The 25,375-nt window shown below is 42.5% G+C and overlaps 1 protein-coding gene across 4 annotated transcripts in view; it reads right to left on the bottom strand.

Annotated features, from left to right (window-relative positions):
- The window catches only part of slit1a (slit homolog 1a (Drosophila)), an 88,058-nt gene extending 63,065 nt beyond the window's left edge, over window positions 1-24,993 (bottom strand). For 3 of the 4 annotated variants that reach the window (XM_085182456.1, XM_085182455.1, XM_085182457.1), the window contains exons 1-4: window positions 24,200-24,992; window positions 13,381-13,452; window positions 11,068-11,139; window positions 9,509-9,580 (exon numbers count right to left, since the gene is read on the bottom strand). In XM_085182456.1, coding sequence (XP_085038582.1) covers window positions 9,509-9,580; window positions 11,068-11,139; window positions 13,381-13,452; window positions 24,200-24,408 — 425 coding nt within the window. In that variant the 5' untranslated portion in view covers window positions 24,409-24,992. Of the gene's footprint in view, window positions 1-9,508; window positions 9,581-11,067; window positions 11,140-13,380; window positions 13,453-24,199 lie in introns of all 4 variants that reach the window. The other variant, XM_085182454.1, reaches the window with a different exon arrangement.
- Window positions 24,994-25,375: the final 382 nt, after the last annotated feature.

The raw sequence follows: 25,375 nt of genomic DNA, 5'->3' as shown, positions 1-25,375 counted from the left end.
AATTTAAAGTTCTCTCTAGAATACAATCAACTTTCCGAGTTCCAGAAATAATGAATCAAATATAAGAAAATATAAACGCATATATATATATACAGTGCTTTCTCCTTCACTGTTCTTCTTTCTTTCATCCTCCCTGCTTTTGAAATGTGACTTCCATCTCTGTGTGACTCCTTCCCCTTCAATCAATACTCAGTGCATTTCTCCTCCCTCCACCCTCTTAGGTGTAAAATTGGTGTGGCTACACAACAAATAAACACACGCAGGTCTGTCTGCATCTCAGATATAACAGTCACTTCTCGAAGCTTTGATTGGGCGGGCAGGTTTGTGCATGTGCATGTATTTTCCTGGCTGAAACAGCAGGGAAGGGGAATCAATTCCATCCCCCAACGATTTCTTGTTAAACTAGAGAAAGGTAAGACGGAAAGACACCCACTGCACAAAATATCATACTGTTTCTCACAAATATATACATATTTATACATCCACAATAGGCATACATATGCACTGCAAGGCTAATGAGATCACGGCTTCATGCTGCGATACCAACAGGAGAGAACTGTGAGAGGGAGCCACTATTGGAAACAGATATGCATTTGTACTGGAATTCATATTTTCCTGCTTGCAATGCTCACCAGCTCTGCACTGCTCAATATGTCTTTTTAATGGAATGTAGGCAGTCTGTGTACCTAAGCAGACAAGTGTCTTTTGTTCAGTGAGAAAGCAGAATGGCTGAGGAGAAAGTACAGAGTACAGAGGCACACGGCAGAAAGCTCTGGTTGAATTTTACTTATGAAACAGATGAGTCCTTCTAAATATAATAAACAAAAGTAAACAAGTCAATTTTGTTTTTGTTCATGCTTATCAGTGTTGTGTATAATAGATTACTTTGTAACTCATTAAAGCAAAGTTCAATAATCACATTACAGTTACCATTACATCATTGCTTGGGATTCCAAAAGTTCTTCAACTATCTGCATGTTGGGCAGATGGAAAGTAAAAAAAAAATGTATCAAAAATGTATTTTTCTTCCTGCACACTTGCAATTTAAAACGCTGCTTTCAGTTAATGTGAAGGGATGAGGAAAATGATGGCAATATAAACATTACTTCTTTTTTATCGCAGTAAAGGATAAGAGGATAAGATAGAGAGCATGCAGACTGCCTCCAGGATAGTAACTGTATTACAATGCTAACAGAACATTGATTTTTTGCAAGCATCTGCACAGAAAGGACAAAACTAGCAAAGAATCCAGAATTAGGTTAAAGCTGAGTGTATGCTGACCCCAGTACAGCAGCCAGAGCCTGTTCTTCAACAGGTAACAAAGGCAATGACGAGCGTTAACGCTTGTAGCACTGTAACCTCTGTTTATACCTGCATCTACTTCTACAGTAGAATCACATTAAAATCACAGAGGCCACATGAAGTCTCTTTAAGCTGGTTTTCACCATTGCTCTTAGTCAATAATGAATAATGTACAATGCATTACATTTCTTGAAAAATGACCCCAACACTGATGTAACTGGTTAATAACATGAAGGCTGTATAAATCTGTGCACAACTGCCAATCAGACTCCATTCAATTTAACCAAATTCAATCCAGAAAACCTGTTGCTGCATGCTTACATCCATCACCATTAGCACCATATTAGCCTCATAAACCCTAAAGCAAACAAATAGCCATCTTCATGCATGGAAATACTCTTTATGGAGCAGCTCATTAGCCTGTAGCATCTCAAGAACAAAAGAGTGTGTGCTAAGTATAAAACCCTTGAGAATGGACCTGCTCACCACAGACAGAAAAGTGACAGATCCCACAATTCACAAACACAGAGAAATATAGCCACAGGGCATACGAAGGAGTTCAACCAAGTTTCTCCTTCCACAGGATAAAGGGATGTGTCCAAAGCCTATAATTACATATGCATACAAAACTAAAAATCCAAAAATCTCTTTCCATCTATTATACCACCCTTTTTCCAAGCAACTGGATCATAAAATATGAGGCGCTGTTTGAACTATTTCACCTTCCAAATCCTTCTTTCTTTCTCTGTGTCTTCTGCTTACTCAGAAAAGGTAAACAGCCCAAGTCCAAGCCCCACAGAGCATTGGTTGCTACAGCAGCAAATCGGCAGGAGGTGGGCAAAGTATGTGTGCAGTGGCATTTGTGTGATTGTGTGTGTCTCTATTTGAGTGTGTGTATGTGTGTGAAGGCATAATTTGCCCTGCAGTTTGTTTGTTTCTGCTTTTCAAAATCACAGAATCAGAGACTGAGCCTGAGGCCACAGGATGGGGCTGGACTAATCATTTACTGTACGCGTGTGGGTTTCCACAGTGTGTGTGTGTGTGTGTGTGTGTGTGCGCGCAAGCTAAACATGCACATGTGTGGGTAGCTCCATGCTTCTTCCTGCTTTGCAGGATGTAAGGAAGGGTTTTCGAACGCCTTCACCCCTCCCCACCCATGGGATCAGAGGCGGTGTTTGGGTCTGCTTGGGATACGTCCAACACTGAGCACCAGACTCTCGCATCCAGACCCTAACAGCTCATAACTAGAGATTACACACAAATACTCAAGTCTTCCTGCTAAGAACTTCACACACGACACTTCCACATGATGATCCAGAGCTGATAGTGTTGATCGAAACCCCAGATCTTGAAATGAACCGTAACGAGGTGGACAGATGCACTGAGTGAGGGAAACACTCTCTGCAGGGAGATTGCACTCTATTACTGCTGTGATGAATGAGCTGGATTTCTCATTCTGATAGATGCATTCATACTCCATACTGCTTGACTGTATGAGCAATTTTGCACACACATGACTACTAAGCAACATGACCGCAAGCAGGACAACCCAACCAGCACCGCATTGGTTGTTATTCCTGGAACGGGACAGCAGACTTCCTCAAACCCCTGCTCTAAGATTCCAGGGAGTAAGTGCATATATGTGTGTTTGTGTGTGCATGAGGGTAGCCTTTTCTCCTCTGTGCGTCAGTTCCAATCTGGACCAGGCGAAGCCAGCCGTCACAGAGGCAAACTGCCGGCAACGGCACAGAGAGGAGGAGGAGGAGGCCTCTTTCTGCAGCTCTGCGAGTGAAATCCCCGTGCGTGTATACTCATGACGGATCTAGACCACACTGTGATGTCTTATTCATGCCGTATCAATTCATAATGACCAGCCTAGTCCCCAGTGTGAAGATGTGCGTGCACACGCAATCACAAACGCATAAGAATGTGCATGTGTGTGACTGGACGGTCACCACTGAAGAACTTGCCCATGTGTGTATATGTGTGTGTGTGTGTGTGTGCGCACATGTTTGCTTGTATGAATATTTAGAGCATCAGAGATGGTATGAGTGTGTATGTAGAACAGCGTGTACCAGACAGTGGACACACACACACACACACACACACACAGACCACTGATGTCCCAGTGCTTGAGTGTGAATATTTAACAAGCCTCAATCCATCTGTTCAATTATTCATGAGGAAGGACACAAAATCGTTAGTAAATATAAACACCGCTGTTTCTCTCCTGCTTTTGCTACATCTTTGCTGCTCTCCTTTGCACCTCTGACCATCTCTCTCTCTGTTCTTTAACTTTGTCTTTCTTCAGTCTGCTTTTTTGTCCTCTTTTTCATTCTTTCTCATTCCCCTTGTGCTGTGGTTGTGAATATTTCAGATGGCAGAGTGGTTTCTAAATTACCCCCTTTTGGCTTCCGCTCTCCTCACATGGTGAGGTTGCATTTCTCTCTCACACACGGTCCGACTCGTAAAGAAAACAGTGACAAGCCATAAAAGCCACTTTTACCATCTGACAAGGACAGGGGCAGGAAGAGGGACGGAGGCCAAAAGTTAGGGCCTGGCCAGTTTGGTCGCCAAGTCAGGTATTTCAAACTGCTTAAAAAATAAATAAATAAACGTCACCCGTGCACTGAAGTTAAAATTTCACCCAGCACTCAAATTAGGAAAATAAATATAGATAAACACCTCTGATGGTTTTTGTTGAGGAGGTGAGTTCTTCCATGAATAATGAAAAAAATGTCTTTTTTTAATATTAGTGCTCAAAGGATCCTTGGAGAGCATTTCCTTTGCCAAGGTCAATGCTCTTTCTGGCAGTTCTAAAGAAAGTGATGAGGATCTTCATCAGATTTGCTGGGTTGTTCAACACAGCCTGAACTCTACTGGGCAAGCTTTCTTTTAATTTATTTAAGTATTCTCCAGGAATAGTTCTCCAGGCTTTTTGAAGGACATTGAAAACTATTCTTTGGAGGTTGGCTGCCTTTTGTTCTGTTCTCTGTCAAGATGCTCTCACACTGATTCATTAATACTGAGGTGTGCGATTTTTTTTTCATGTTCAAAATGAAGCCCTTGCCAATCAGATGCTTTTCAGATGGTTTTGCATGGTGGATCCCTGGCTTGTCTCTTGATATAAGTTTTCTATGCTTGAATGAGCCATAACATCCTGTACTGGACTGAAAATGAAGTGAAAAGGGAACCAATGTCCAAAGAAAAGCTTTGAAACACTGTCAGAAAACCCAAAGACCATTTGGGCAATTGAGTGAGAGATGCAAATGCTAACAAAACAGCCAATAGCAGCAGATTAAAAAAAATAGTTGGATGTCCAAATTAAACTGTCATTTTCACCATAGAAGATCTCAATAGCATGCATAGTCAGAGGCTGGCCAAGATGCACATAAAACGTGTGGCTAAAGCTACAATAGCAGTCAAACATTACAATCATTTTTGTTAAGTGTGTTCAATAAAAACGTACTACCATAATGACAATACTGTCACAATTCACATACTGTGCAAGTAACTTCATAGTGTATACAATGTACTGGATGGAAGTTTCGAAATGGATACACAGTGTGAAGTCTGAAGCTAGCTTCACTGAAGTCTGTGCTGTCATTATTTACTTAGTGACAAACCACAGTCAAGAAATCAGGATGTCTACTATTGATGGCACAGAAACCTTCTGATGAAGATGAGTTGCCATGGGGACTGCTGCCAAGCAGGAGCCCAAACAGTCCTCTAAGGAAGAGAGAGAGTCCTAGCACACTGAGGCAGGTCATTCATCAGAAGAGACAAAGAGAAGGAAACAACAAGACCAGCTTGAAGCATTAACAGCCTGCCAGATGCACACACACATGCATGCATGCATGCAAAGACGCCTACACAGCACAGTATTATACAAACACAAATGGTCACGAGGAGAGAAAACCCCCACACACACATTCAACTCAGTCTTTCACGCAGTCATACACAAAAAGTCAAAAGTCAAAAGAGTTAATTTGCTTGCTTTATGGCACAAAAAGTCTTGGAACACTGGAGCAAGTTTACAAGCCAATCAATCTGAAGCAAATGAAAAGGGGAAAATAGTGTATATGTGCTGAATGGTAACAAAGTCAAAACAAGTGGGAAAACTGTGACAGAGAGATGATTTATAGGCTTAATGATAGTGCACTTTATTCAAGATTTCCTACCCTAAATAATTCTTTATTTTCACTCTGAGCTCCTGTTCCTTAAGCATCAAGCAATCAACAAACACAAAACACAGCATCTCTCCAACACAAACACAGAAGAAGCAGCTTTGCATCAACACATATCCGAAGCGGCTCTTTTATCTACAGTCAGAGCCACAGAAAGGACGTAATCCCCTGTGTATGCATACCATCTACACACAGAGATCTAATTATAGTGTTATTCTCTGAGTGTTTGTGTCTAATTAGTGTTATTTACATTTTCCCTCAGTTTTCTTTCTCTTGTGTGTGCACATTTGCCTGTGTGTCTCAGTGAATGTGTGTGTGTGTGTGCGTTTGGTGTTTGTGTATATTTGAGTACCCGTTGCCAAGCATTAACGTTAAATTGAAGGATGTAAAAAAGCTTCTTAAAGACGGATGAGACACACACCCTTTTTCAAACCTTTGCCAGGGTTTCCTCAGCTCCCCTGTAGTGCAGGTACTACCACACCCTTCCCACATCCCTCCACCTCCCTCATCTTTCCTGGGGAGTTATACAAGGGAAAACCTTCCCTGATTATCTCCTTAACCCACAACATAATACAAAAAGTTGGTCATTATCGAACGCGACACCCCCTCTAAACAAACCTGTGTTGCTGTCCCAAGCAAATACGCTTGCTCAAAAACCTCAAAATACCCCTTCGTCTCCTCCTCCCCCAGTCACCCATCGTCAGCCTAAACCAGATGCTATTCCCTGGGGCCAGCTATCAGACCAATTGCTCTACACGCCCCCGACTCTACTCACCTATGCCACTTTTTTCCCTCCATCCTGCGGTCCTTCCTTCCTCCTGCTCTCCCACTGCGAAAGCACACTAATTACAAACATGGATAAGTAGATTACAGATCTGAAGCGCAGTGGAAGTGGGATAAGGAGTAGTCAAGGGTGGTGAGAGGGGGGCAACAGGTCGTTAACAGTGATGAATGCAACTCTATTTTCACTGTTATTGTTCAGTGATGTTCTGCGCAGCGCATCTCACCTCCGAGCCACTGTTCCCATGCCTTCTTGTCGGGGTCATCCATCACAGGAAGCTTTAACTAACTCCGTCTCTCCCTAATCATCTCTAATCAATTCCAATTATCTTTCCTATTTCCCCCATGCATCAGTGTCTCCAGGATCTCTGAGGCATGGGAAAAGATAGGAGGCAGTGTAGCGGGGGTCTGTATAAAGAGTTTGGCTCTCACAAGAGAAAGTACGTAGCTCTGGAAAATCCACCTGTGCAGTTTTCTGTTTTTTAAATGAACCAAGACACATTATACACCTTAAACCTATTAGCTTTGACGCTTTAGCAGAAGTATAGCACAAGATAAAATTCAGTTATTTCTAAATGCTAAATATTTCGTTCTTTTACAGTAGGCTTTACCAGAGCTCTTTAAAAATGTGTTCTAGCAAGAGCACTTGGATTAATTCATCTTCCCTTTGTAGAGCAAACTCATTACCCCGTTAACGTAATGACTCCATGGGATCAAGTGTTTAAAAACTTCCCACAAAACAACACTACACTGCTCATTTAACCAACACCCTTTTATTAACCCGGTAGCTTTTCCTCTAAAGTTTAATGAGAGCGACAATCTCATCTGCTATCCCTCGCTCCTCTACCCCCTTTTGCCCTTCGTTCTGTTTGTCCTCTCAGCAGGGTGTCTAAGACAAATGGCCACTTTGTTATACAAGCTTTCCTTAAAACCCTCACTCTAGAATGAGCAAAGAGAATAATAAAAAAGAGAGAGACCAAAAAAGACAGCAAGAGCGTAAAAGTATAGAAAAGCAGAAGGGGAGCAATTAATCCTGCTTCCAAGAGAAGAGAAACCATCTGGGTTTGTGCTACACCTGAGGGCAGCGGGCTTTCACATTAACCTCTTTTGTTGGGATCATAAAGGCAGACCCTAACAAGCCCCAGTGAGCTCTTTGAGCAAGTGCAAAGACTCGCACACAAATACATACGCAACCACAGACTCTCTTTGTCTATTGAGCTCTCTCCCTCTCTTTCTCTGTCGTCCTCAGACACACACATAAATGCACACATGACATAGCAGTGAAAGTCTTCCTCTGGGAGATGAGGACCTTTTAAGTCCATTAAAAGCTGCTGGCGGGAGCGAGACAAGGCTGTAACCCAACCGCATCCGACTGCAACCAGAACCCATGGTGTGGTCAGGAACACTGCTCAGGAGTTGAGAAACACCTTAGGAAAAAAATATCTTTGTCTTCTACTGCTGCTCCTGATCCCACGCTACTAGCCCAAATTTTTTTTTTAACAAGGACTACAAGTCTTTCACAAAGTAGTATCTGTCAGTCAAGCACTGGCACCATAAAGATTGAATTATTGCTGATTCCTTGGCCTTGGATTTGTTTTAACTGTTAAAAAATGCCAGGCACTTTCACACCTGAAAAGCCTCAAGGTCAATTACTGTTCTCTTCTGTCTAACCAAGGATAAAGAACAAATGAGTGTATACACAGACACATAGTGAATCGATTAAGCAATGTTAAACAAAGTCTCACTCTCCAGAACATGGATGAGAACCCAGTGATAGGTTTAGAATAATGACCATAAAGTTAGACTGGATGTGTTAGCACAATCATTTGGCTGCTGGCTACGCCAGCTGCTCCAGATGGACCAATCACACTGGTTCAAGGCCATCCGCTGGTCTGAGAGGCCTTGGTCTGCTCTTAGTCTATTAGACACACAACTCAGTGCTGCTCAGTTTGAGCAAACAACAAGACAACAAGCCTTATAACAAAAGAGGAGGCCTTAAATTCTCAGCGGCTGGTTTGGGCATAATGATAGGTGACGTGGGGAAATAGTTGCAAGGAAGCGACAGATAGATTCAAGATGGTGTTAAACATCAAACGCAAGATAAACAGATGGAGGGCTAAGGCTAGGATCATGGGTTAGTAGTATCACTATGAGTATAGAAGGAAGGGAAATGACTTTTCCATGTCCCACTGTTTCATTATTCCCAGATGCTCCAGGTAATCTGAACACGAATAATAGGGGCTCCAATGATCAGTTAGCAACAGGGACACTGATTATACCAAAGAAAGAAAAAGAAACATAGAGCCTCTTTGTAGATGGGAATAAAAGTTAAGCATTACTGTGGGATTGTCTCACTGCATGAGGTGCACGAGTGGAAGGATGCGTGGGTGTGTGACTAAATGGGACCGGTCTTAACAAGAAGTAAACGAAAGTGTGCTCCACCTTCACCATTCATATGATGAAGGTGGAGCATGCTGGTGGACTCGCATGACATAAAACAATCTCATTAAGTAACAAAGCCATCCTTTCACCTGGACTTAGGTTCACAGTCTAATTTGTCCCTTAGCTCCAGTCTGATCAAATCTCTGTCACCCCTGGATCCTCTTGCAGACAGTCTGAAGCCCTTTTCAGACACGGGATACGTAACATTGCTGGCTTCATCCAGCTCTTAAACTGGTGCCATTCTGTCATTCAGACACTTTTACGTTATTTTTCAGACAAACCCACACAATGAGAGAGCCAAAGTACAACCACGATTTTTTCCATATGTGCAAAAGAGCTGTTACACTTGAGGCAGCAAGCATTGTTGGCATAGTGACTTTAATTTGGAATGCTAAATTATCTTTGCCATTTAAAAGAGCAGGATCTGTGCTGTGAGCTGCAGAAGCAAAGGACCGTTCTTCGGATTAGGAATTTCAAAACTGCGTCACAGACAAATTGCAAATGAATGTGCAAGTTATTACTGCTTATGAATCCATTAATGTAGATATGAAGCCAACTAGTTTAGATGTCCATTCTTCTCACTCAGTTCATTTTGCCTTACGGTCAACAAGAAAGAGTTCTGATGTGTATTTCAGCAAGTGCAATTGAAATATATTTGTACTTTAATTGTGTTTATACCTAATCAAACCAAAGCCAGAATTCACCAGACTTGCCTAACTGAGCCATCTTTGGTAGTTTGCATAGTGTGTGCTGACAGAGAGGAAGAGGTAAATTAATAAAAAAGTGAATGTACTTACAGTCGAGACAGGCCAGGGTTCTTCTGAAACAGCAACTCAGGAAGCTGCTGCAGTTGATTACGGTTCAGCCGCCTGCAGCAAGGAAAACGTATGAGCAACCAGTGATTGTGTGTGTGTGTCTATGCATGTGTGTCCTTGAATGTGTAGGCTGTGAATAATTTCTTCTAGCTGCCGTAGAATCGGCTTAGCCACAGGCTATTGTGTTTCAGTGTGCTCTGCATGTCACATAAATATCCAACTGAAAGTTCGGGGGAATTAAAACTGCTGGTCAGAGACAGTGCCGTAAATTATCGCTACGCAGTTAAGTTACTTTGTTTTGCCTTGCAAAATAGCATTTTGTTGACTTTCCCAGAACAACAAAATAGCAACATTCCAATTTTTTTTTTAAAGTGAATTATATCCATTCAGTTATAGGAACACTAAAACATTTTATTCAGGATGATCTATCGAAAAAAGATGTTTCTAAATAAAATTAAGAGGAATGGATGAGCTTATTCAAGCCCAAGGACACACTGAGAGGAGCGGTGGTTGGCAAGAGACTCCACGTCAAACAGCTAACATCTAAGACTGGCAGGCTTTATGCAAATACAACAATTAAGTCAATGGAGAACAGACTGTTGCTAATCTGTTGAAAACCACAACTCTCTCCTTTTTGAATGGCCCATTTGAGGCCCATGGGAGCGAATGCGAGGACTGTGGCGCAGAGACGCTGCAAATGTGAGGCCACTGCCATGCCTTCAGACAAATTCAGACAGATGTTAGGACTTGTGCCACACACTGTATACACTGAGAAGAGTGTTCGGCCAGCTGAGAGGGAGATTTAGTGCATAATGGACATTAATGGTCTGCTGCTGCTTCGTTCACACTGAACTGTACCTGCTGGTGGGTTAGTGGCTTTTAAACATTAAAGAAACGAGCCACTCAATTTCCACATTGGTCTGGCACATGGAAATGTCTACCCAATGTTTGGGATCAGTTGAATATGGAGGAGGAGGAGGAAAGGCAAGCTGTGCGTGGTCTCAAGTTTGGTAACACAGACTGTTAATGTGGGTTTCAGATCAGGGGAAAGTCTTTTATAAGTTAACCACTATGTCTGCATTACGGCGTGGTCCATAAAGTCATCTGCTGTGCAGGTTTCCATGTGGCTAGCACTATTGATTTACTAATGAGCGGGTTAAGGAGTGGTTGATTGCGTTTGTCTGTGTGTTTTCCCGGCGAGTTTACAAGCTGTCAAGGAGTCCTGGTGCTGTCCAGATGAGCCAGGGTCTGCGGTGGGGGAGGCCTTTTAAGCCCACACATCCCACTGAGGGCATTCCTGTCAGGCAGAGCTAATAAAAATACTCGCAGCCCACACCGTACCCTCTTAGCACCATCCAACCACAATGAAAGGCCAGGATAGTGCCACACACTTGATTTTGCAAGATTTTATGTATCATTCCTGTTAGTCTCATACCCCCAACAAATACAGAGAGTGAAAACACATGAGTATAAGGGTGGGATTTTCATTTCAAGTTTAAGCGTGTTCAGGCTATCTAAAGACAACCATTGGTCATACTCACAGTCTTTCCAGCTCCTTCATGTCATCAAAGGCCCCACGCTCAATCACAGTAATCTGATTCTCCACCAGCTGCCTGCAGAAAAGAAGGGAACGAGAAGTTACGTCACGTCAAAGTCTGTAGGGGGTCACTCTGGCTTTAGAATTGTGTAATGGGCTTGGTTTTAGGGTTTAGGGGGCAAGGGATTTTGCAGTATGTACAGTATTTATATATTCAAGTAGGGTGCAGTATATTCAACACTTCTCTTACACATACACACACACACAGAGGGCAGTGGTGTGGACTGAGGGGCACTGGGAATCTTGGCAAAAGGAGGAGGGATAGCAGCCAGGAAAGTTTCCAAGGTGGTTCAGAAAGTGTGTGTCTAGTGCTCTAGTGTGGTCCACTGAGTGTAGTAGCTGGGTGGAGAAGAGACGAAAAGTAGGCAGGGGGTCAGAAAGTGTGAGGTGAGCTCCAAGTTTTTGACATCTGACTGAATCAAGGGAAAGTGGGGTGTGTGTGTGTGTGTGCGTGCGTGCGTGCGCCTGGGAAACAGCATAGCTGTACCATATCAGAGTTTTTAGGCACCACATCAAGGCTATTAGACATAAACATGCAAACATGGATGCACACAAACACAGAATCCATGCACACAAGTTGCAACACATGCGTTCCTCAAATACAATGCCAAAGCTAACACACAAAAAAGGGGCTTAGATAGTTTTGGAAGTGTTACAATAACACAAAATCAGGAAGGAGAGAAAAGTGTCCAGCAGCTTTAGAAGCAACAAGCACTCTCCTTCATTACATACACAACTGTTCTGTGTTGAAGGTAACCTCTTATGTCTCCTGTGAGGCCATGGCGCACTGCAACTCAGCAATCTGGGCTTCCTCCCCATCGAATATAAATGCTAATCACTTTTCACACTCCATAAACATGGAGAGAAACGTGCAATTCATCTCAGATCTCTTTCTCATGAATTTAGATGGAAGCGGAAAAAATGTGATGAATACTTTTGAATTGAGAAAACTTTTTTTTTTCTTTTTTTTGAGGCAACCTGCGGGTACATAACCTTCAATTTCTCTGATCTCTTTTGCTATCTACTTTTTGTTGATTGTTCCTTTATTACTCAGTACGCATTTCATCACAGAACAGAGACACACTGCAGATTTTGAAGAGCCAAGCACTCGTATAGGTGGATGTAAATCAGCTGTGTTGATTTTATACTGACAGAAGAGATGGCAGCTCAGTGTAAAGATAAACCTCTGCTCCTGTTCTTGCTCCTTCTGAGGGCAGGATCAGAGGTCAACCTGCTGTTGCCCCACAAAGCCAACACATGTAGATACTTGTTTTTTAGTTTACAACTTTTGTTGTACCAGCATTTTGTTTATCATACTTCATGTATATGGAAGGAAATCCTGTGTGTGTGTGTGTGTGTCTGTGTGTGTATGTATGTGTGCCTTACTGTGGCAGTGAGAGTAGATCACAAGCTTAACAACAAGGGAAGTTCTTTTTTTGGTAGCCCTGCAAGTTGTTTCCTTCTTACTTGCTAGAAGCAAGCTGTCGACGCAAAGGCATTTAACCTCCACATGAGGGTAGGAGGTGGTGCAGAAAAATGGCCATGCTTAGGAAGACAACAAGGGACGAGAAACGTTGGGACCAGGAGGGGAAAAAATGGGCAGGGGGGATGGGCAAGTAACCATGAGGATTGAAAACAGTCAGACTTTGCAGGGTAATAGGAATTATGCTGAGATCATGTTACATTTAAAACATGTTCGGGTCTACAGCGCTTCCCCTTTAGCAGCGTTTTTAACACCTATAGCAATGCTCACCAGTTTGTGTGCACATACACACAGAGAAACTTTTATAACTACTTTATTACCCGAAGTCACAAGTGCTGTTTAATTTCACAGGAGAGGGAATTGATGACTTCACCTGAATGTGTTAGCTGTGTTGAGAGCCCATTTAGGACTGGCGCTTGTGTGCACATTACATGCTGATGTGAGGGAACAGAGGGCAAGTGAGCATGTGTGTGTCTAAGGGACGGTAAAGTGCAACTACAACAGGCAGAATACAGTGAGAGAGAAGGCCATTACATCAGTGGTTGCAGTCACTCAGGAGCTTAATGTACTTTGGAGTAGGACTCTTGATGAATGCATTGCCACTTCAGTGGGTTTATGCTAATATCAGCAGAAAGTCAGTATAGCTGCAAACTGCTAGGGTAGATACAATTCAGATATGCATGGCTAGATAAACTCAACCACCAACATGCTCCACAGATACTCCTACTGTACAAACAGTTCATTACTGCCCATAAACAGAAGGTGAGTACTTACAAAACTCTGAGGTACTTCAGTCCAGCAAAGTCACTCTTCGTGATTCGTGTGAGGTTATTCCCATTCAGCTCCCTGCAAAGAGAAGGATGCAAACAAAAATTAATAATTAAATTTTACCTCTGAAACTATTCAGTAACAGCTTAATGAGCGCATAGCAGCATAGAGGCTGTCACACTTGAGGGATTAAAACAACTGCACACTTCTGACAAAAGTGACACACACACACACACACACAGTGCACTTAGGTTTTTACTAAAGCATAATCCTGGTATAATAAATGTTGAGAACTTCTTTAAAAGCTAGTGTTTTTTTGTTGGACATCAAGGAGGCTCAAGGTGCTAAAAGGAAGTTCAAGCTAAGTTCCAACTCTACTGGGAGATATTAAGACGTCCTTTAAAGCCACATTTGAGCTGCCTGTTTGTCTTTCTGTTCCAGCCTCCTCCAACCGAACACCGCCCCCCACCCCTTCCCTCTCTGTCTGCCATGTCCTTCTACAATCGGTGGGGATTAGCAGGAGCCAGCACAGGGGATTTGGGTAGGGCCACAAGGCCAGAAAGCTAAGTGCTTTGGATATAATGGGAGCAGCTCCCTGCTGGGAGCTGGCCATTGCTGCAAATAAACAGGAAATCAAGTAATTGAAGAAGTGATTTGAATTTTAGGTTTGTTTTCAAGTCCTACCCAGATGAACTTGACTCCAACACCCAAGGTTGTTTGGTGGATTCGTTGACCTCTGGTTTGTGTAAATGTAAGATTTACTTTAAACCTCAATAGTAGATTGTATTCTCCTGACAGAGGGAAAAACAAAGCAGGCAAAGCAAATCATATAAGCCTCAAAGGCACTGAGAGTAATCAAAACACACACTTTGTGTGTTCTATTAACTTTCTGAGCATTATGTGTCCACCCTACACTGACCCCCAGGCACTCCTTCGCAAAGTAAAACCAAAAAACTAGTTCCAAATCTACACCGAAACCACTGCTCTCCCTTCCTCAGCAACTCTCTCACTCTCTCGTCTAATGACCACTCGAGGGACCGTAGTGCTATGCGGTACGAACGAGAACGGTCATTATAGACAGATGGTGGATGTGTGTGCGTGTATACACAGGTGCATCGACAGGCGAAGCGACAGGACCACAGGAAAATAAATAATGGACTGGGCTTCGTTAGCCTGGGCTGTGATACACACACATGTGGAGCTCATTACAGGTGCTTACGAGGATACGCGCATACACCCACACACATGCCTTTTTGGATTTCCAGTGTCTTATCTTCAGGGTGGTCATCGCTGATGAAACCCTGACAACATTAAAAAAGAAAGACTAAGAGACAAAGATTTGGGGAACAAATATACAGAAAACAAATGCTTTTCCCGTTTAGCAATAATGTTTTGTTTTGTTATATAAACAGAAGCCTGTCAAATATCTGCATGTAAGCTGTTATACAACAACATTTCAAAATCTTCTTAAATTGTTTGATATTGGGTGGCTGCACTAAATTAACTCTTTCTGGAAACATCTTCAAATGCTGCAGTATCCCGCAGGAAGTGCCATCTTAAAGGACACACCTGTTCAGCAAAACAGTGACATTTAGGCAATGCTCAAATGCCACCACCAGGCTATAGTGTTTAGTCAGGATAAATCCATGGATTCATACTGTTTATGACATAGGCTGACCTTTATGATTGACATTTTGAAAACATCAAGCAATTTTTTACAAAGTCCTTGAAATTGCTCAAATGACAGTCAGGTCTTTTAAAGTTGTCCCGACATTAATCTTTCCACCTTAGCTCATCTTCTTCAAGGACAGATGACTTATTGATGCCGTATTGACACAATCCTTGACAGTTCAGTGCCACACTGAGCTGTAAGATTGGATATTTCTTGCATTCTCCTAAGCATGAATTTCAAAGATATATGTACTGGGCAGTGTGTGTGGCTGATTTTTGGATGTCCGGTTGATGTAAAGAATTCTGGCATTCCCATCCATTTCTGTTTAAGGAGGGAGTAGCTATGGTATGTAAAAGAAAGAAAAACACATAAAGAACAGCGGTATACAAACGGTCACATTGTTCAGATCTACAAAAAGATTGCAGAATACGCCCTGCAGACGTGATTAAGCCATGACTCTGGATTCAGCATTGCTTGTCTCTGTATTTATTCCACATCTAAATAATGGCACAGTATGCCAAAGTCAGATTTAGTGCCAGTTCAAGGAAAGGTCTGCTGTTTATTAGCTACAGTATCAGTCATTGCTGTTTCCTTTGTTTTCCAATCAAAGAGAGCTAAGCAATGGCTTTTGGCACTGCAGCAAAGGCATATTAACTCCCTCCATATACAGATGTTTTCTGATACTGACTTTGTGCGGGATTTCACATTACAGTACCGCAGTATTACTTTAGAGGCTGAAAATTATTAGGTATCAGACTGAGTTCCTATAGTAAAAAGATTTCCGCTTCCCAGTCTCAGTCAAATCCATTCCACCCTCTGGAAATTCTGTAAGAATTCCCAATGCTGACACACTTCCTGAGGAGAAAACGGATTTATGACATCACAATCTAATCCGTCTTCATCTTCTGTCCCAAGCAGATTGATGCCTGAGAGTGTTTCCTGGTGCACCTTCCCTGGGGTGGACATGTGGCAGCTATGCTCCATTGCCCTGTATCTCTATAAATTCAAAGGAGCTTGAAACACTGCTACAATGCTGAAAAACTCATTACGTTTATATCTGCCAGCTGCTGGGGTCCCTCTTCTGAGCCTTTTTCTGACCTGTTTCAAATTGAGCCACATTATGTGAAATGATACTCCAAGTCAGAGAATAAGCAAGCACAGTGGCTCACTGAAGTTTTCACAAAGATTGATCCACATGTGCTCTTTTTCTTACACACATATACAACTACAATTTCAATATATGGGACCAAAGAATGCATTGAACCACTCCCACTGAGGTGTATATGAACAGCACCACTGGGACAGGCAATTGTGTTCAGATCAGAGCCAAATCACAACTAAATGGTCACAGGAGAAACTACTGTTGGCTGCAGAGATTTTCAGCAGCAGAATCGATTTATGCCAGAAACTCTTCAAAACAAAAACAAACATAGAACCACTGGCTAGCAAATGAGTCATTATGATGAGACAGTTACTTAAAACAAAGCAGGAAAAGGCAAACAACTCAATTTAGAGTTCCCACATCTCACAGGTTTTGTTAATCATTCCATTCAGAAACCATATTACTGCTACTAGGGTTGTCAAAAAAAATTAATACTCAGATACAAATCACTACTGAAAAGGATAAGACGATCATTTGCAGCAGTGTTAATACCAGCAGCGCGTTGTTTGCCTCCTCCAGCTGACACACAACTTGACACAGTACTGCAGAATGGCAGGCACACAGCCCCTTCTGCCAATAGCACCTGTTCCCATGGCTTTGACACTTTGACAAATTTCAAGAGGTCAGAGGTCATGCCAACAACATTCAGGTGTTAAAAAGTTATCATAAATGTTAATCTAGCCAGTACCCATGTTAATGCTACCTGTTAAACTATTAGCAATTATATGATTAGCCACATTAGCCATCTGTCGTCATTAAGCTAGCAGCTAGCAACTATGTGGAGGCTAGGTTACAAATGAGTTCTTCCCTCATTGTTAATAGACTGTTAATTTAGCTGGATAACACAATTATTTGTGTCACCAGAAAAAACAGCACTACCTCAGAGAGCCTAAAAATAGTCTCTCTTTTCACCACCTAAGAGAATCTTAATTTTTTTGATCAGGCAGCTTAGAAATATTGTTGTCATTGATGTTATTGTTTTTATTGTTTTATCTTTTAAAAAAAAAAAAAAACGCCCCTTAGTTTTTATGACAAAAAATTAAGACGCATTTGTCTTATTTTTTCTCTCCAATCCTATTAAAAATAGTATCTAATATTTTCCTGTGAGTTGATATTGAGTTTGACAATCCCAGCTGCCACACTTCGTCTCATTTTGTTTTAGTTTTCATCAATTTCAGTGTTAGTTTTAGTCATATTGTGGAGATTTTCTTTAAGTTCAGAAAAAATATTGTAATATTAACACATCCAAGTAAAAAGAAATAAAAAAACAACAACAATTTAATCAAGCCTTAACACGCATGTTGTGAGGAAAAATTTGACCAAATTGAAGGTTTTTCATTTACATTTTTTTATTTGAATTAAAACTTTATTTTATTTTATTATTTTAATTACGTTTTTTTCAAACTACATAACTTTATTTGTTTTTCCTTTTTTCACACCTACTATTAGTTGTTAATAAGTTTCAGTTCACTATAATAATCTCAGTCCCATTCCTGGTTTTACTGAGGAGAGTCTGAGGAAGGTGGTTCATTTTAACAGTAGTATATTTACAGGCACAAATTTTACTAACAGGCTGCAAAAAATTATGCAGCAGGCTAGCAAAAGTATTTCCACAAATGAAAACTGCAGTCATTCTGTATCGCTGCTGTAAGCGCCACAGGACCATTTGTCCTGGACAGCTTTAGCCTGGCAGGGAGGACAGAAGCCAGCTGATTGAGGATTGGTGGCATAGCGCTGTCCAAATTCCTCTTGTGGAAACAATCTGATGAACACAAGCTTGACGTCCCACAGCCTAAAATGTGGATGCTCATTAACCACAATCACACACTGATGATGCTCTTTGACCAGACCACTGAGCACACATCCTAATGAATGAACAGGTTGAGAAGCTGTGAAGAAGCAAAGCATTCCTCCTCCCGCAGACTTGGCAGCATATGGGCTTGACAGCCGTAAAACACGCAGGTGGAGACAGCAGGGGAAGAAAGACAGTCACTGTGAGACAGAAAAAGGAGAAAACTACTCTGACGGCGTTGTTAGCTGTCGAAAACCGACGGTGTGAAGCAGTGTGGCAGAGGGTTGCCATTAGCCATGGGAGCTGTGAAGAGCTGACGGGCTGTCTGGGAAATGTCAGTGGAGAAATGAGGCCTAAATGGCTGGTAGACTACAAGAAGAAAGTGACCTACATACTAGATGGTCAAACGGGGTACGTAACCAGTTGACTGAGCACACAACAGTCTCATACTGAAAGACTGTGAGAATGAGAAGGAAAGGAAGAAAGACCACCATGACCAAAATAATACACTCTTAAACCCAACTGGAACACTTCTGTCCACAGTAAGAGGTCAGATTTCTGCTCAACTCAAAACATTCCCTCTATTGAAATGTGGCTTTCAGACAAGCAGTTAAGGCCTTTAACTGTACATTTTTGGTGTGTGTGTGTGTGTGTGTGTGTGTGTGTGTGTGTGTGTGTGTCAGTAATCGTGTAAGTCTGCCTGTGTGTGCAGTCAGCGCGTAAAGACCGTCTGAGTGTGTTTTCCTGGCTCCTGGGCTCCTCAAGGGCTATTTACAGTTTTCATTCTGCTCAGTCAGGCCCCAGGAGCAAGATTACTGATAGGAAAGTTAAACATCAAGTGTATCTCACACATGCATTGCCGTCACACACACACAGCTCCTTCTCATAGCCTTGACCACAGTACGGTCTCCTGCACCTCCTGCTCCTTACAGGTAAAAGTCAAGGACCCAAACCCAAACATTTGACTTTTGCTTCTCTTTTCTGGGCCTTCAGACAACAACACTCCTGGCAAGAAGATACTATGATGTTTTTTGGTTGGTTTCTTTTGGGTTTTTTTGTTTGTTTGTTTTTTTTGGGGGGGGGGGGGGGGGGGCGTTCAGAGCAGTTGCTGCTCTATGCAAAAATTTTACAGATGGAGAGAAAGACTGGGAGATGGAATTAAGGAGCCTGGGAAAAGACCAGGGGGTAAAGTAGCATACAGACAGCTTCTGATCAAACATAGATAACTTACGGCACTTTCTCATGCTGAATTGAATCAATTAAACATCTGTTCCAATGTGTGTTACGGCCACAGGCTGGAAAAGGAACACACACGGGGCTGTAGTAGAGGCAGAGACTGAAGGGTCTTTCATGGTTTGTACTATAACCGTAGTTTGTTCAGTGACAGATTCTGAGGTTCTATTGTGGCTTTGCATGCCGTATGAAGGCTTTTAAGCTACACGAATGTGTACTTTGACTAGAAACTATGGATGAAACAGCTGCACAGCCACATCTATTATGTTTCATTTGTTCCAAACAGAAGACTGACAAGATGTTTGGCTCACAGATGTGCACTGACTGGTAATTTGATGGACGCAGCATATGTGTTTAAATCTGATGGCCTCGAAGAATAAAGACTTGCCATACGTATGACTCTCACCCCCGCAGAGCACACTGATATCAGCATTCCTCCAGTTCTTTGCAGAGGTTAGCCTATCAACAAATGGATAACCCCCACTGCAAAAACAGGGCCATTTTAAATATTTTCAAAAGAAAATCTATCATCATTTTGATCGTTTACTCGTTTCAGACAGTTACCAAAAGCTGACGGCTTGCAGCTGTGCAAATGTGAGGATTTTTCTTCGGTTCTCTGATATTTGATAGACAATAAAATGGAATAATAAATAAAATGAGAAAGAAACAGCTGTGAGTTGAAGCTCTAAATAACTTAGTGTCATATTTAATCTTAAAATATGAGTTCTAAAGGTGTGGATCCATTTTTTTTATTTATTTTTAATAGATGCATTATTTATTGAGAATTATAAAATGAACAACTTGATAAATATCCAAGCTCTAATGTTGCGGTCCTGTGCCATATTGATCTAATTAGTGTGCAGATGTCAAGCTCATGTGGAACGCTGCCCATAATTTGCTCACAGACTTCTCTCAAACAGAAGTGTCTCGAGCAGCGTGAAATGTGGATTATGAAGGCATATCCACAATATCAGCAGAGTGTTCACTGATGCGCGTTTTACACACGAACAGACATCACCCGCCCCTCCACTTTCCTGCTTCTTACTGGCTAGTCAGTAGGGTTAAAAGGAAAGATGGTCTTCTGAGAGATGAAAGGTGATCTAGGTGGATTTTCCAAATTTGATTTTCAAGGTTTTCTGAGAAACCGGCCCTCGTAGACAGCCATGCAGAACAATCAGTAATGTACACTGTATATGTTAGGCTCGTGAAAAAGTGCATGCCTTGGTTTTGGTGTGTCTTCCTCATAGACACGTGCACTGAAGTTATATCGATAGGGTCATTTCCGAGCTCTCGCGGGCTCAATTAAACACTTCCACAGAGTAGCTGTACTCATTAGAAGAGTGGGCCGGTGGGCCTGCGGTGTGTATAGTAACACAGCTGGTGGCTTTGAGGCTTACGAGTCAGTCATCGTACTCACACTTTCTACACATGTATGCAAAATGTAAAAAGGTGACTTATTGTTTATTAGAACAAAAACTGAAAGAGCACAGTGGACTTTAGGAGGAACTATAGCTTGCAAAACCTCATTTACATTACATCTCACAAAATCCTCGCTCAAAAGGCAGCTATGAAGAGAGCAAGAGAGAGAGAGAGAGAGAGAGAGAGAGAGAGAGAGAGGACATCCACCTCGGTGTTCAGTACAAGAGGAAAGACCACAGCTGTGTTACACAGGCAGTAAATTGAAATGACAGAGTCCCAGGCCTGTAATTTCACAATGCTCTGCTGTGCATAAACATTCTCTGAATGATCTTCATTCCAGGCATTATCACTCCTCATGGGATTACCAGCTATGAGGATGGATATATTAGACTGTAAAAAAGACCTGAATGAAATTCAGTCTGCCTCAGGGCTAGACCTATTCTGCCCCGTATAGTAAATAACATAATCTAGTTTATTCATTCATTAGCTTTGTGGTTGAATTACATCTCTCTTAACTGCTCTGGTGTAGTAATCCTTTCATTAGTGATTACCACTTTAGTTACTGTGCCAGCCTTGGCTTCTTATCGTGCTTTCAATCCAACCCCCCAGCTCCACCCTTCACCCCCATTTCTTTGTCTTTTTCCATCTTGCGCTCTCCACTTTAGTCACACAGCCAGTGTTGGCAGGTAGTAGGCAGGCTGTGTTCAGTCTTGTCAGGGTAAATTATGGATCAGGTGGCCAGTGAGCTGTCAGTTGTACCAGCTATGTGGTGATGCCAGAAACACTACAGGCATTCCCTGGCACAGGCACACACGCCTACCACCTCCAACCCCAAAATGCATAGATGTGGTTATCAAAGCGACCGGGCTGCTCATCTTTAACCACTACTAATCCTCATGTGTTTTCATCTGGCTATCGCTTATTCTCTGCTTGTGTGCAACATACACACATGGAAGCACATGCTGTGGTTTATGCACAAACTAAAGCGAACATCAGATTTATCCAGGCTTGCACAACAGACACACAAACACACACATATGGTGTGCAGCCTCCAACTCCTCTACTCTGGAGGGGCTCCAACATGCCCCCGCATCTCAGTACAAGGTATCTTCTGGCACAGAAAATACATAATCAGTGCACAGACGTTTTGCAGTTACACACACACTCGCAAAAACACACACAACTCCTCCCCTTTTTCAAATCAACTCATTCACAGATGGGACACGCACTCGAACTAAAGAGCGGGGCTGTTAAGAAGACAAAACAAGGAGAGAGAAGAGTTTAATTTCATACCTGTCAAACAAAAAGCTTAACTAAGATCCTTTACTGTGCGCGAGCCAATTTAATCAGCATTACAGATGGAGATTTTCTCTCAGTGTTGCCTGATAAAAGGCCAAGAGAGAAGGGGAGGAGAGGCAAAGAAATAGACAGCGAGAGAGGATGGATGCAGAGAGAAAGCAGAGGGGGGAGGGAGCGGCCAGCGGCCCATACACGCCAGGGTGTGATTTTAACACGTGGAGCTCACAGTCTCATTACAGGCTTCGGTCTGAGGAGCGCAGGGGTCAGACCTGATCCAAACCCACAGTGACAAGTGCAAATGGGATTCTGCTGTCTGTCTCAACAGCCTACATACACACGCACAAACACTTTCTCCCAAAAGCAACCCCCTCCTTCTCTAACACATACACACAAACACACACTAAAGTATTGTATACATGAGAGCAAGTACACCCATTCACACAAATGCAGCACAAAACCAGCCTTACAAGGTAAAGTGCAGATTTTTGTATGACGATAGCCTTTTCAGTTAGCCTCCTAACACTAATACTGAGTTCCCTTGTATTAAAGTTCAGCAGTTATATATACTGGAGCATCACACAATTAAAATCTTTACGATTCAAATTGATGAAAAGAAAGTGTCCGTTAGCATCGTTTGGTACAGACGAGGGCAACAAACCTCTGGGACAGTTACATAAACTTGACAAAGTCATTACTCATTCTTGACCCCAGCAGTGGCTGCACAAGTTCATTCAGATAAACACACATTTTCCCAATACATACACATAAATCTCGCTATGCACATGGGACCATCATGTGGGGCTGGTGTTGATTTGTGCAATCACCTTGATGAATCACCCTTTACAACAACCCTCAGAGGATTGTCTCTATTGTTAAGCAGAACTGCTCAACATGACCTAGACACACAGCTTATACATGCACACACGTAACCAGAGGGGGGGGGGAAAAAGGCAACAATGCAGGAATAAGTTACACATGACCTTTAAGTACGTTGTGTTTAAAATGCAACGTCCTGAGTGAGATGCTACGGCGATAAAATGTGCAGCTGTACATGACCTATGAATGAACAAACAACTTTTAACACAAAAATACTCTTGAGCAGAGGGGCAGGGGATCGTTCCAGTGTGAATGGCCATTCATGTAAAAGGAAACCACAAAATAACCATGTTTCCTCTCCGGTTCACTGTTAAACCAGCATATGTACAAATGCAACCTGGTAACATGCAGAGCGTGAAGCAGGGAAAAAAAAGGTGTTCTTAGAAATTAAATATGAAAACCATAAAATATGCAGCCGGCTCCCACTATGCCAACGCTGCCTCTGACACAGGCTTTCTCTCCTCTGTTCCCACAGCATGTTTTATTCAGCACTGATATTCTAAAAGCTGAAATAGAACAATCTATTTCCCCTTGCACTCCTCACTTCTGATTTGCTGATGAATATTTCAGAAGAATGTCAGAAAAGACAGAGAAACTCCACTGTGCGAGCCAGCATCCGCCTCATCTCTCCCGCCGTCTCCCATCCTCCCACCGTTTGACAAGACAGCTACGTGATACTAGTGCAAGACTCGCCTAAGTAGCTGATTTGCTTAATTTTCTCCATGATTTAACAATTTGCGGAGTGCGCGTTGAGGAGCTGGAGAAGGGGAGATGGGAGAACGGGGAGAGGCAGAAAAAGTAAAAACTGCAATAGAGGTAAGAAAAGAGGCAAAGCGACACAGTGTGGCGCAGACTGGATGTCAAACCTTGTTCTTAAATTCAAGTCAGACTTTACTTTTTAAACTCTACATTTATATGAAAAAAGTGAAGAGAAAAGGGGATTTAAATGTATTTTAGCTTCAAAATTGAGGGGAAAAAATGAAGCTACATGCTGCAAGTGTAAACAAATAAGTAAATTATGGACACATGTGAGAGGCACACATCTGCCTCTGGTCTTGCCAGTCCCTCATGCCTATTTATACCTGACTGGAATGCCAGTTAGTGACTGACTGCCTGAGTGACACACAGTCTCTCTCTGACACACACATGGACACACACACACATGCACACACACACATGCACACACATACACACAGCTTTACAGGCAGGGCTATTGTTCTGTTTCAGTCTAAGCAAAGTCGCGTGCACTACTACAATGTATCAAGGAAATAGAAGGGAACCAGTAAGAAACGAAGATATTAAAGCTTCTTTTATACAAACACACATTCATGCGCCCACACAGAGAAGTAACTAAAGCAGAGATCGTACTCACAGTCTTTCAGTGTTGCGGGGGATATTCCTTGGCATGGTTTTGAGACCCAGTCCATGGCAGTCTACTGTGGTTCCGCTGCAGGTACACAGGGCTGGGCAGCCACTGGCATTGCCCACTATCAGGGCAGAGAGCATCGCCACCCACATCCAGAGTGGCTGCCTGGCCAACCTGCCCATGCCTGCCTCAAACCAGCTTTCTCTAATGGCCATATTCACCAGAACGACAACCTGCTCTTCTTTAACAAGCCCTTACTTCTCTGTGTGTCCACCTTCCCCTCTCTACGTCTGCTTCCAAAAGTTGTTACACCTTACAAGTCCACTAGAATAAATTCATATATTTGATGAATATGAACAAAAAAAAAATTACACGTGAGAAATGCTAATATTTTCCTCTCTGCTGTAAAGCCATGCAAATCCTTTTTTCTTCTTGTAGAATTCTTTTGATGCTGGTTTGATATCCACCACAGTTTGCAGATGTAAAAGAGAAAGAAAAGAAAAGAAAAGAAAAATAAGCAGTTGTTTCTTATGTTCTCCTTGCAAACTCTTCTCCTCTCTCTTGTCTTTGTGGAGTTGGTGTGCTCTGGTCTGCACACGTCTGCGTCTCTGTCCTCCTCTCACTCAGTCCCGCTCTGCTCTGCTCGCCTGAAGAGAGAGGGAATAGGCAAAGAGAGGAAAGAAAAAAATGCCAGTCTCTCTCTCTTACACACACACACACACACACACACTCACTCTCACACACACACACACTAGTCATCCATCACAAGGATCTACAAATAGCAGAGCCCCCGACTCCACCCCTACCCCTCCTCTCCTCACCCACTCCTCTCCCTCCCCATGCAACACCCCCTCCAGAACCCTGCCTGAACTCACTCTCATTCCTGAGATCCCCTTTTCATTCCCTTGACTCTATTCACAATACAAATCTACACCAAGTATCTTTCTTTTTCATTTCTCACTCACTCCACTCCTTCTTTTCTCTCAGGTTTGCCTCCAGGCGAACCCCTAGAGAGAGAGAGACCTAACCTGCATGACACTGCATAACCCCTGCCTGAAGGGAGAGGCTGTGGGGAGACAGTGGTCTGTGTGTGTGCGTACATGCGTGCGTGCGTGTGTGTATCCAGTAGGGAAGAGAGGAATCAACACCTCGGTCCGGGGAGGCAAAAAGCCGGAATAAATA

The sequence above is a fragment of the Neolamprologus multifasciatus genome, chromosome 13, assembly GCF_963576455.1.
Source record: "Neolamprologus multifasciatus chromosome 13, fNeoMul1.2, whole genome shotgun sequence".
NCBI classification, from domain to species: Eukaryota; Metazoa; Chordata; class Actinopteri; order Cichliformes; family Cichlidae; genus Neolamprologus; species Neolamprologus multifasciatus.
Note: the sequence above shows the minus strand (reverse complement) of the source record. Positions and strands in the feature narration are given on the sequence as shown.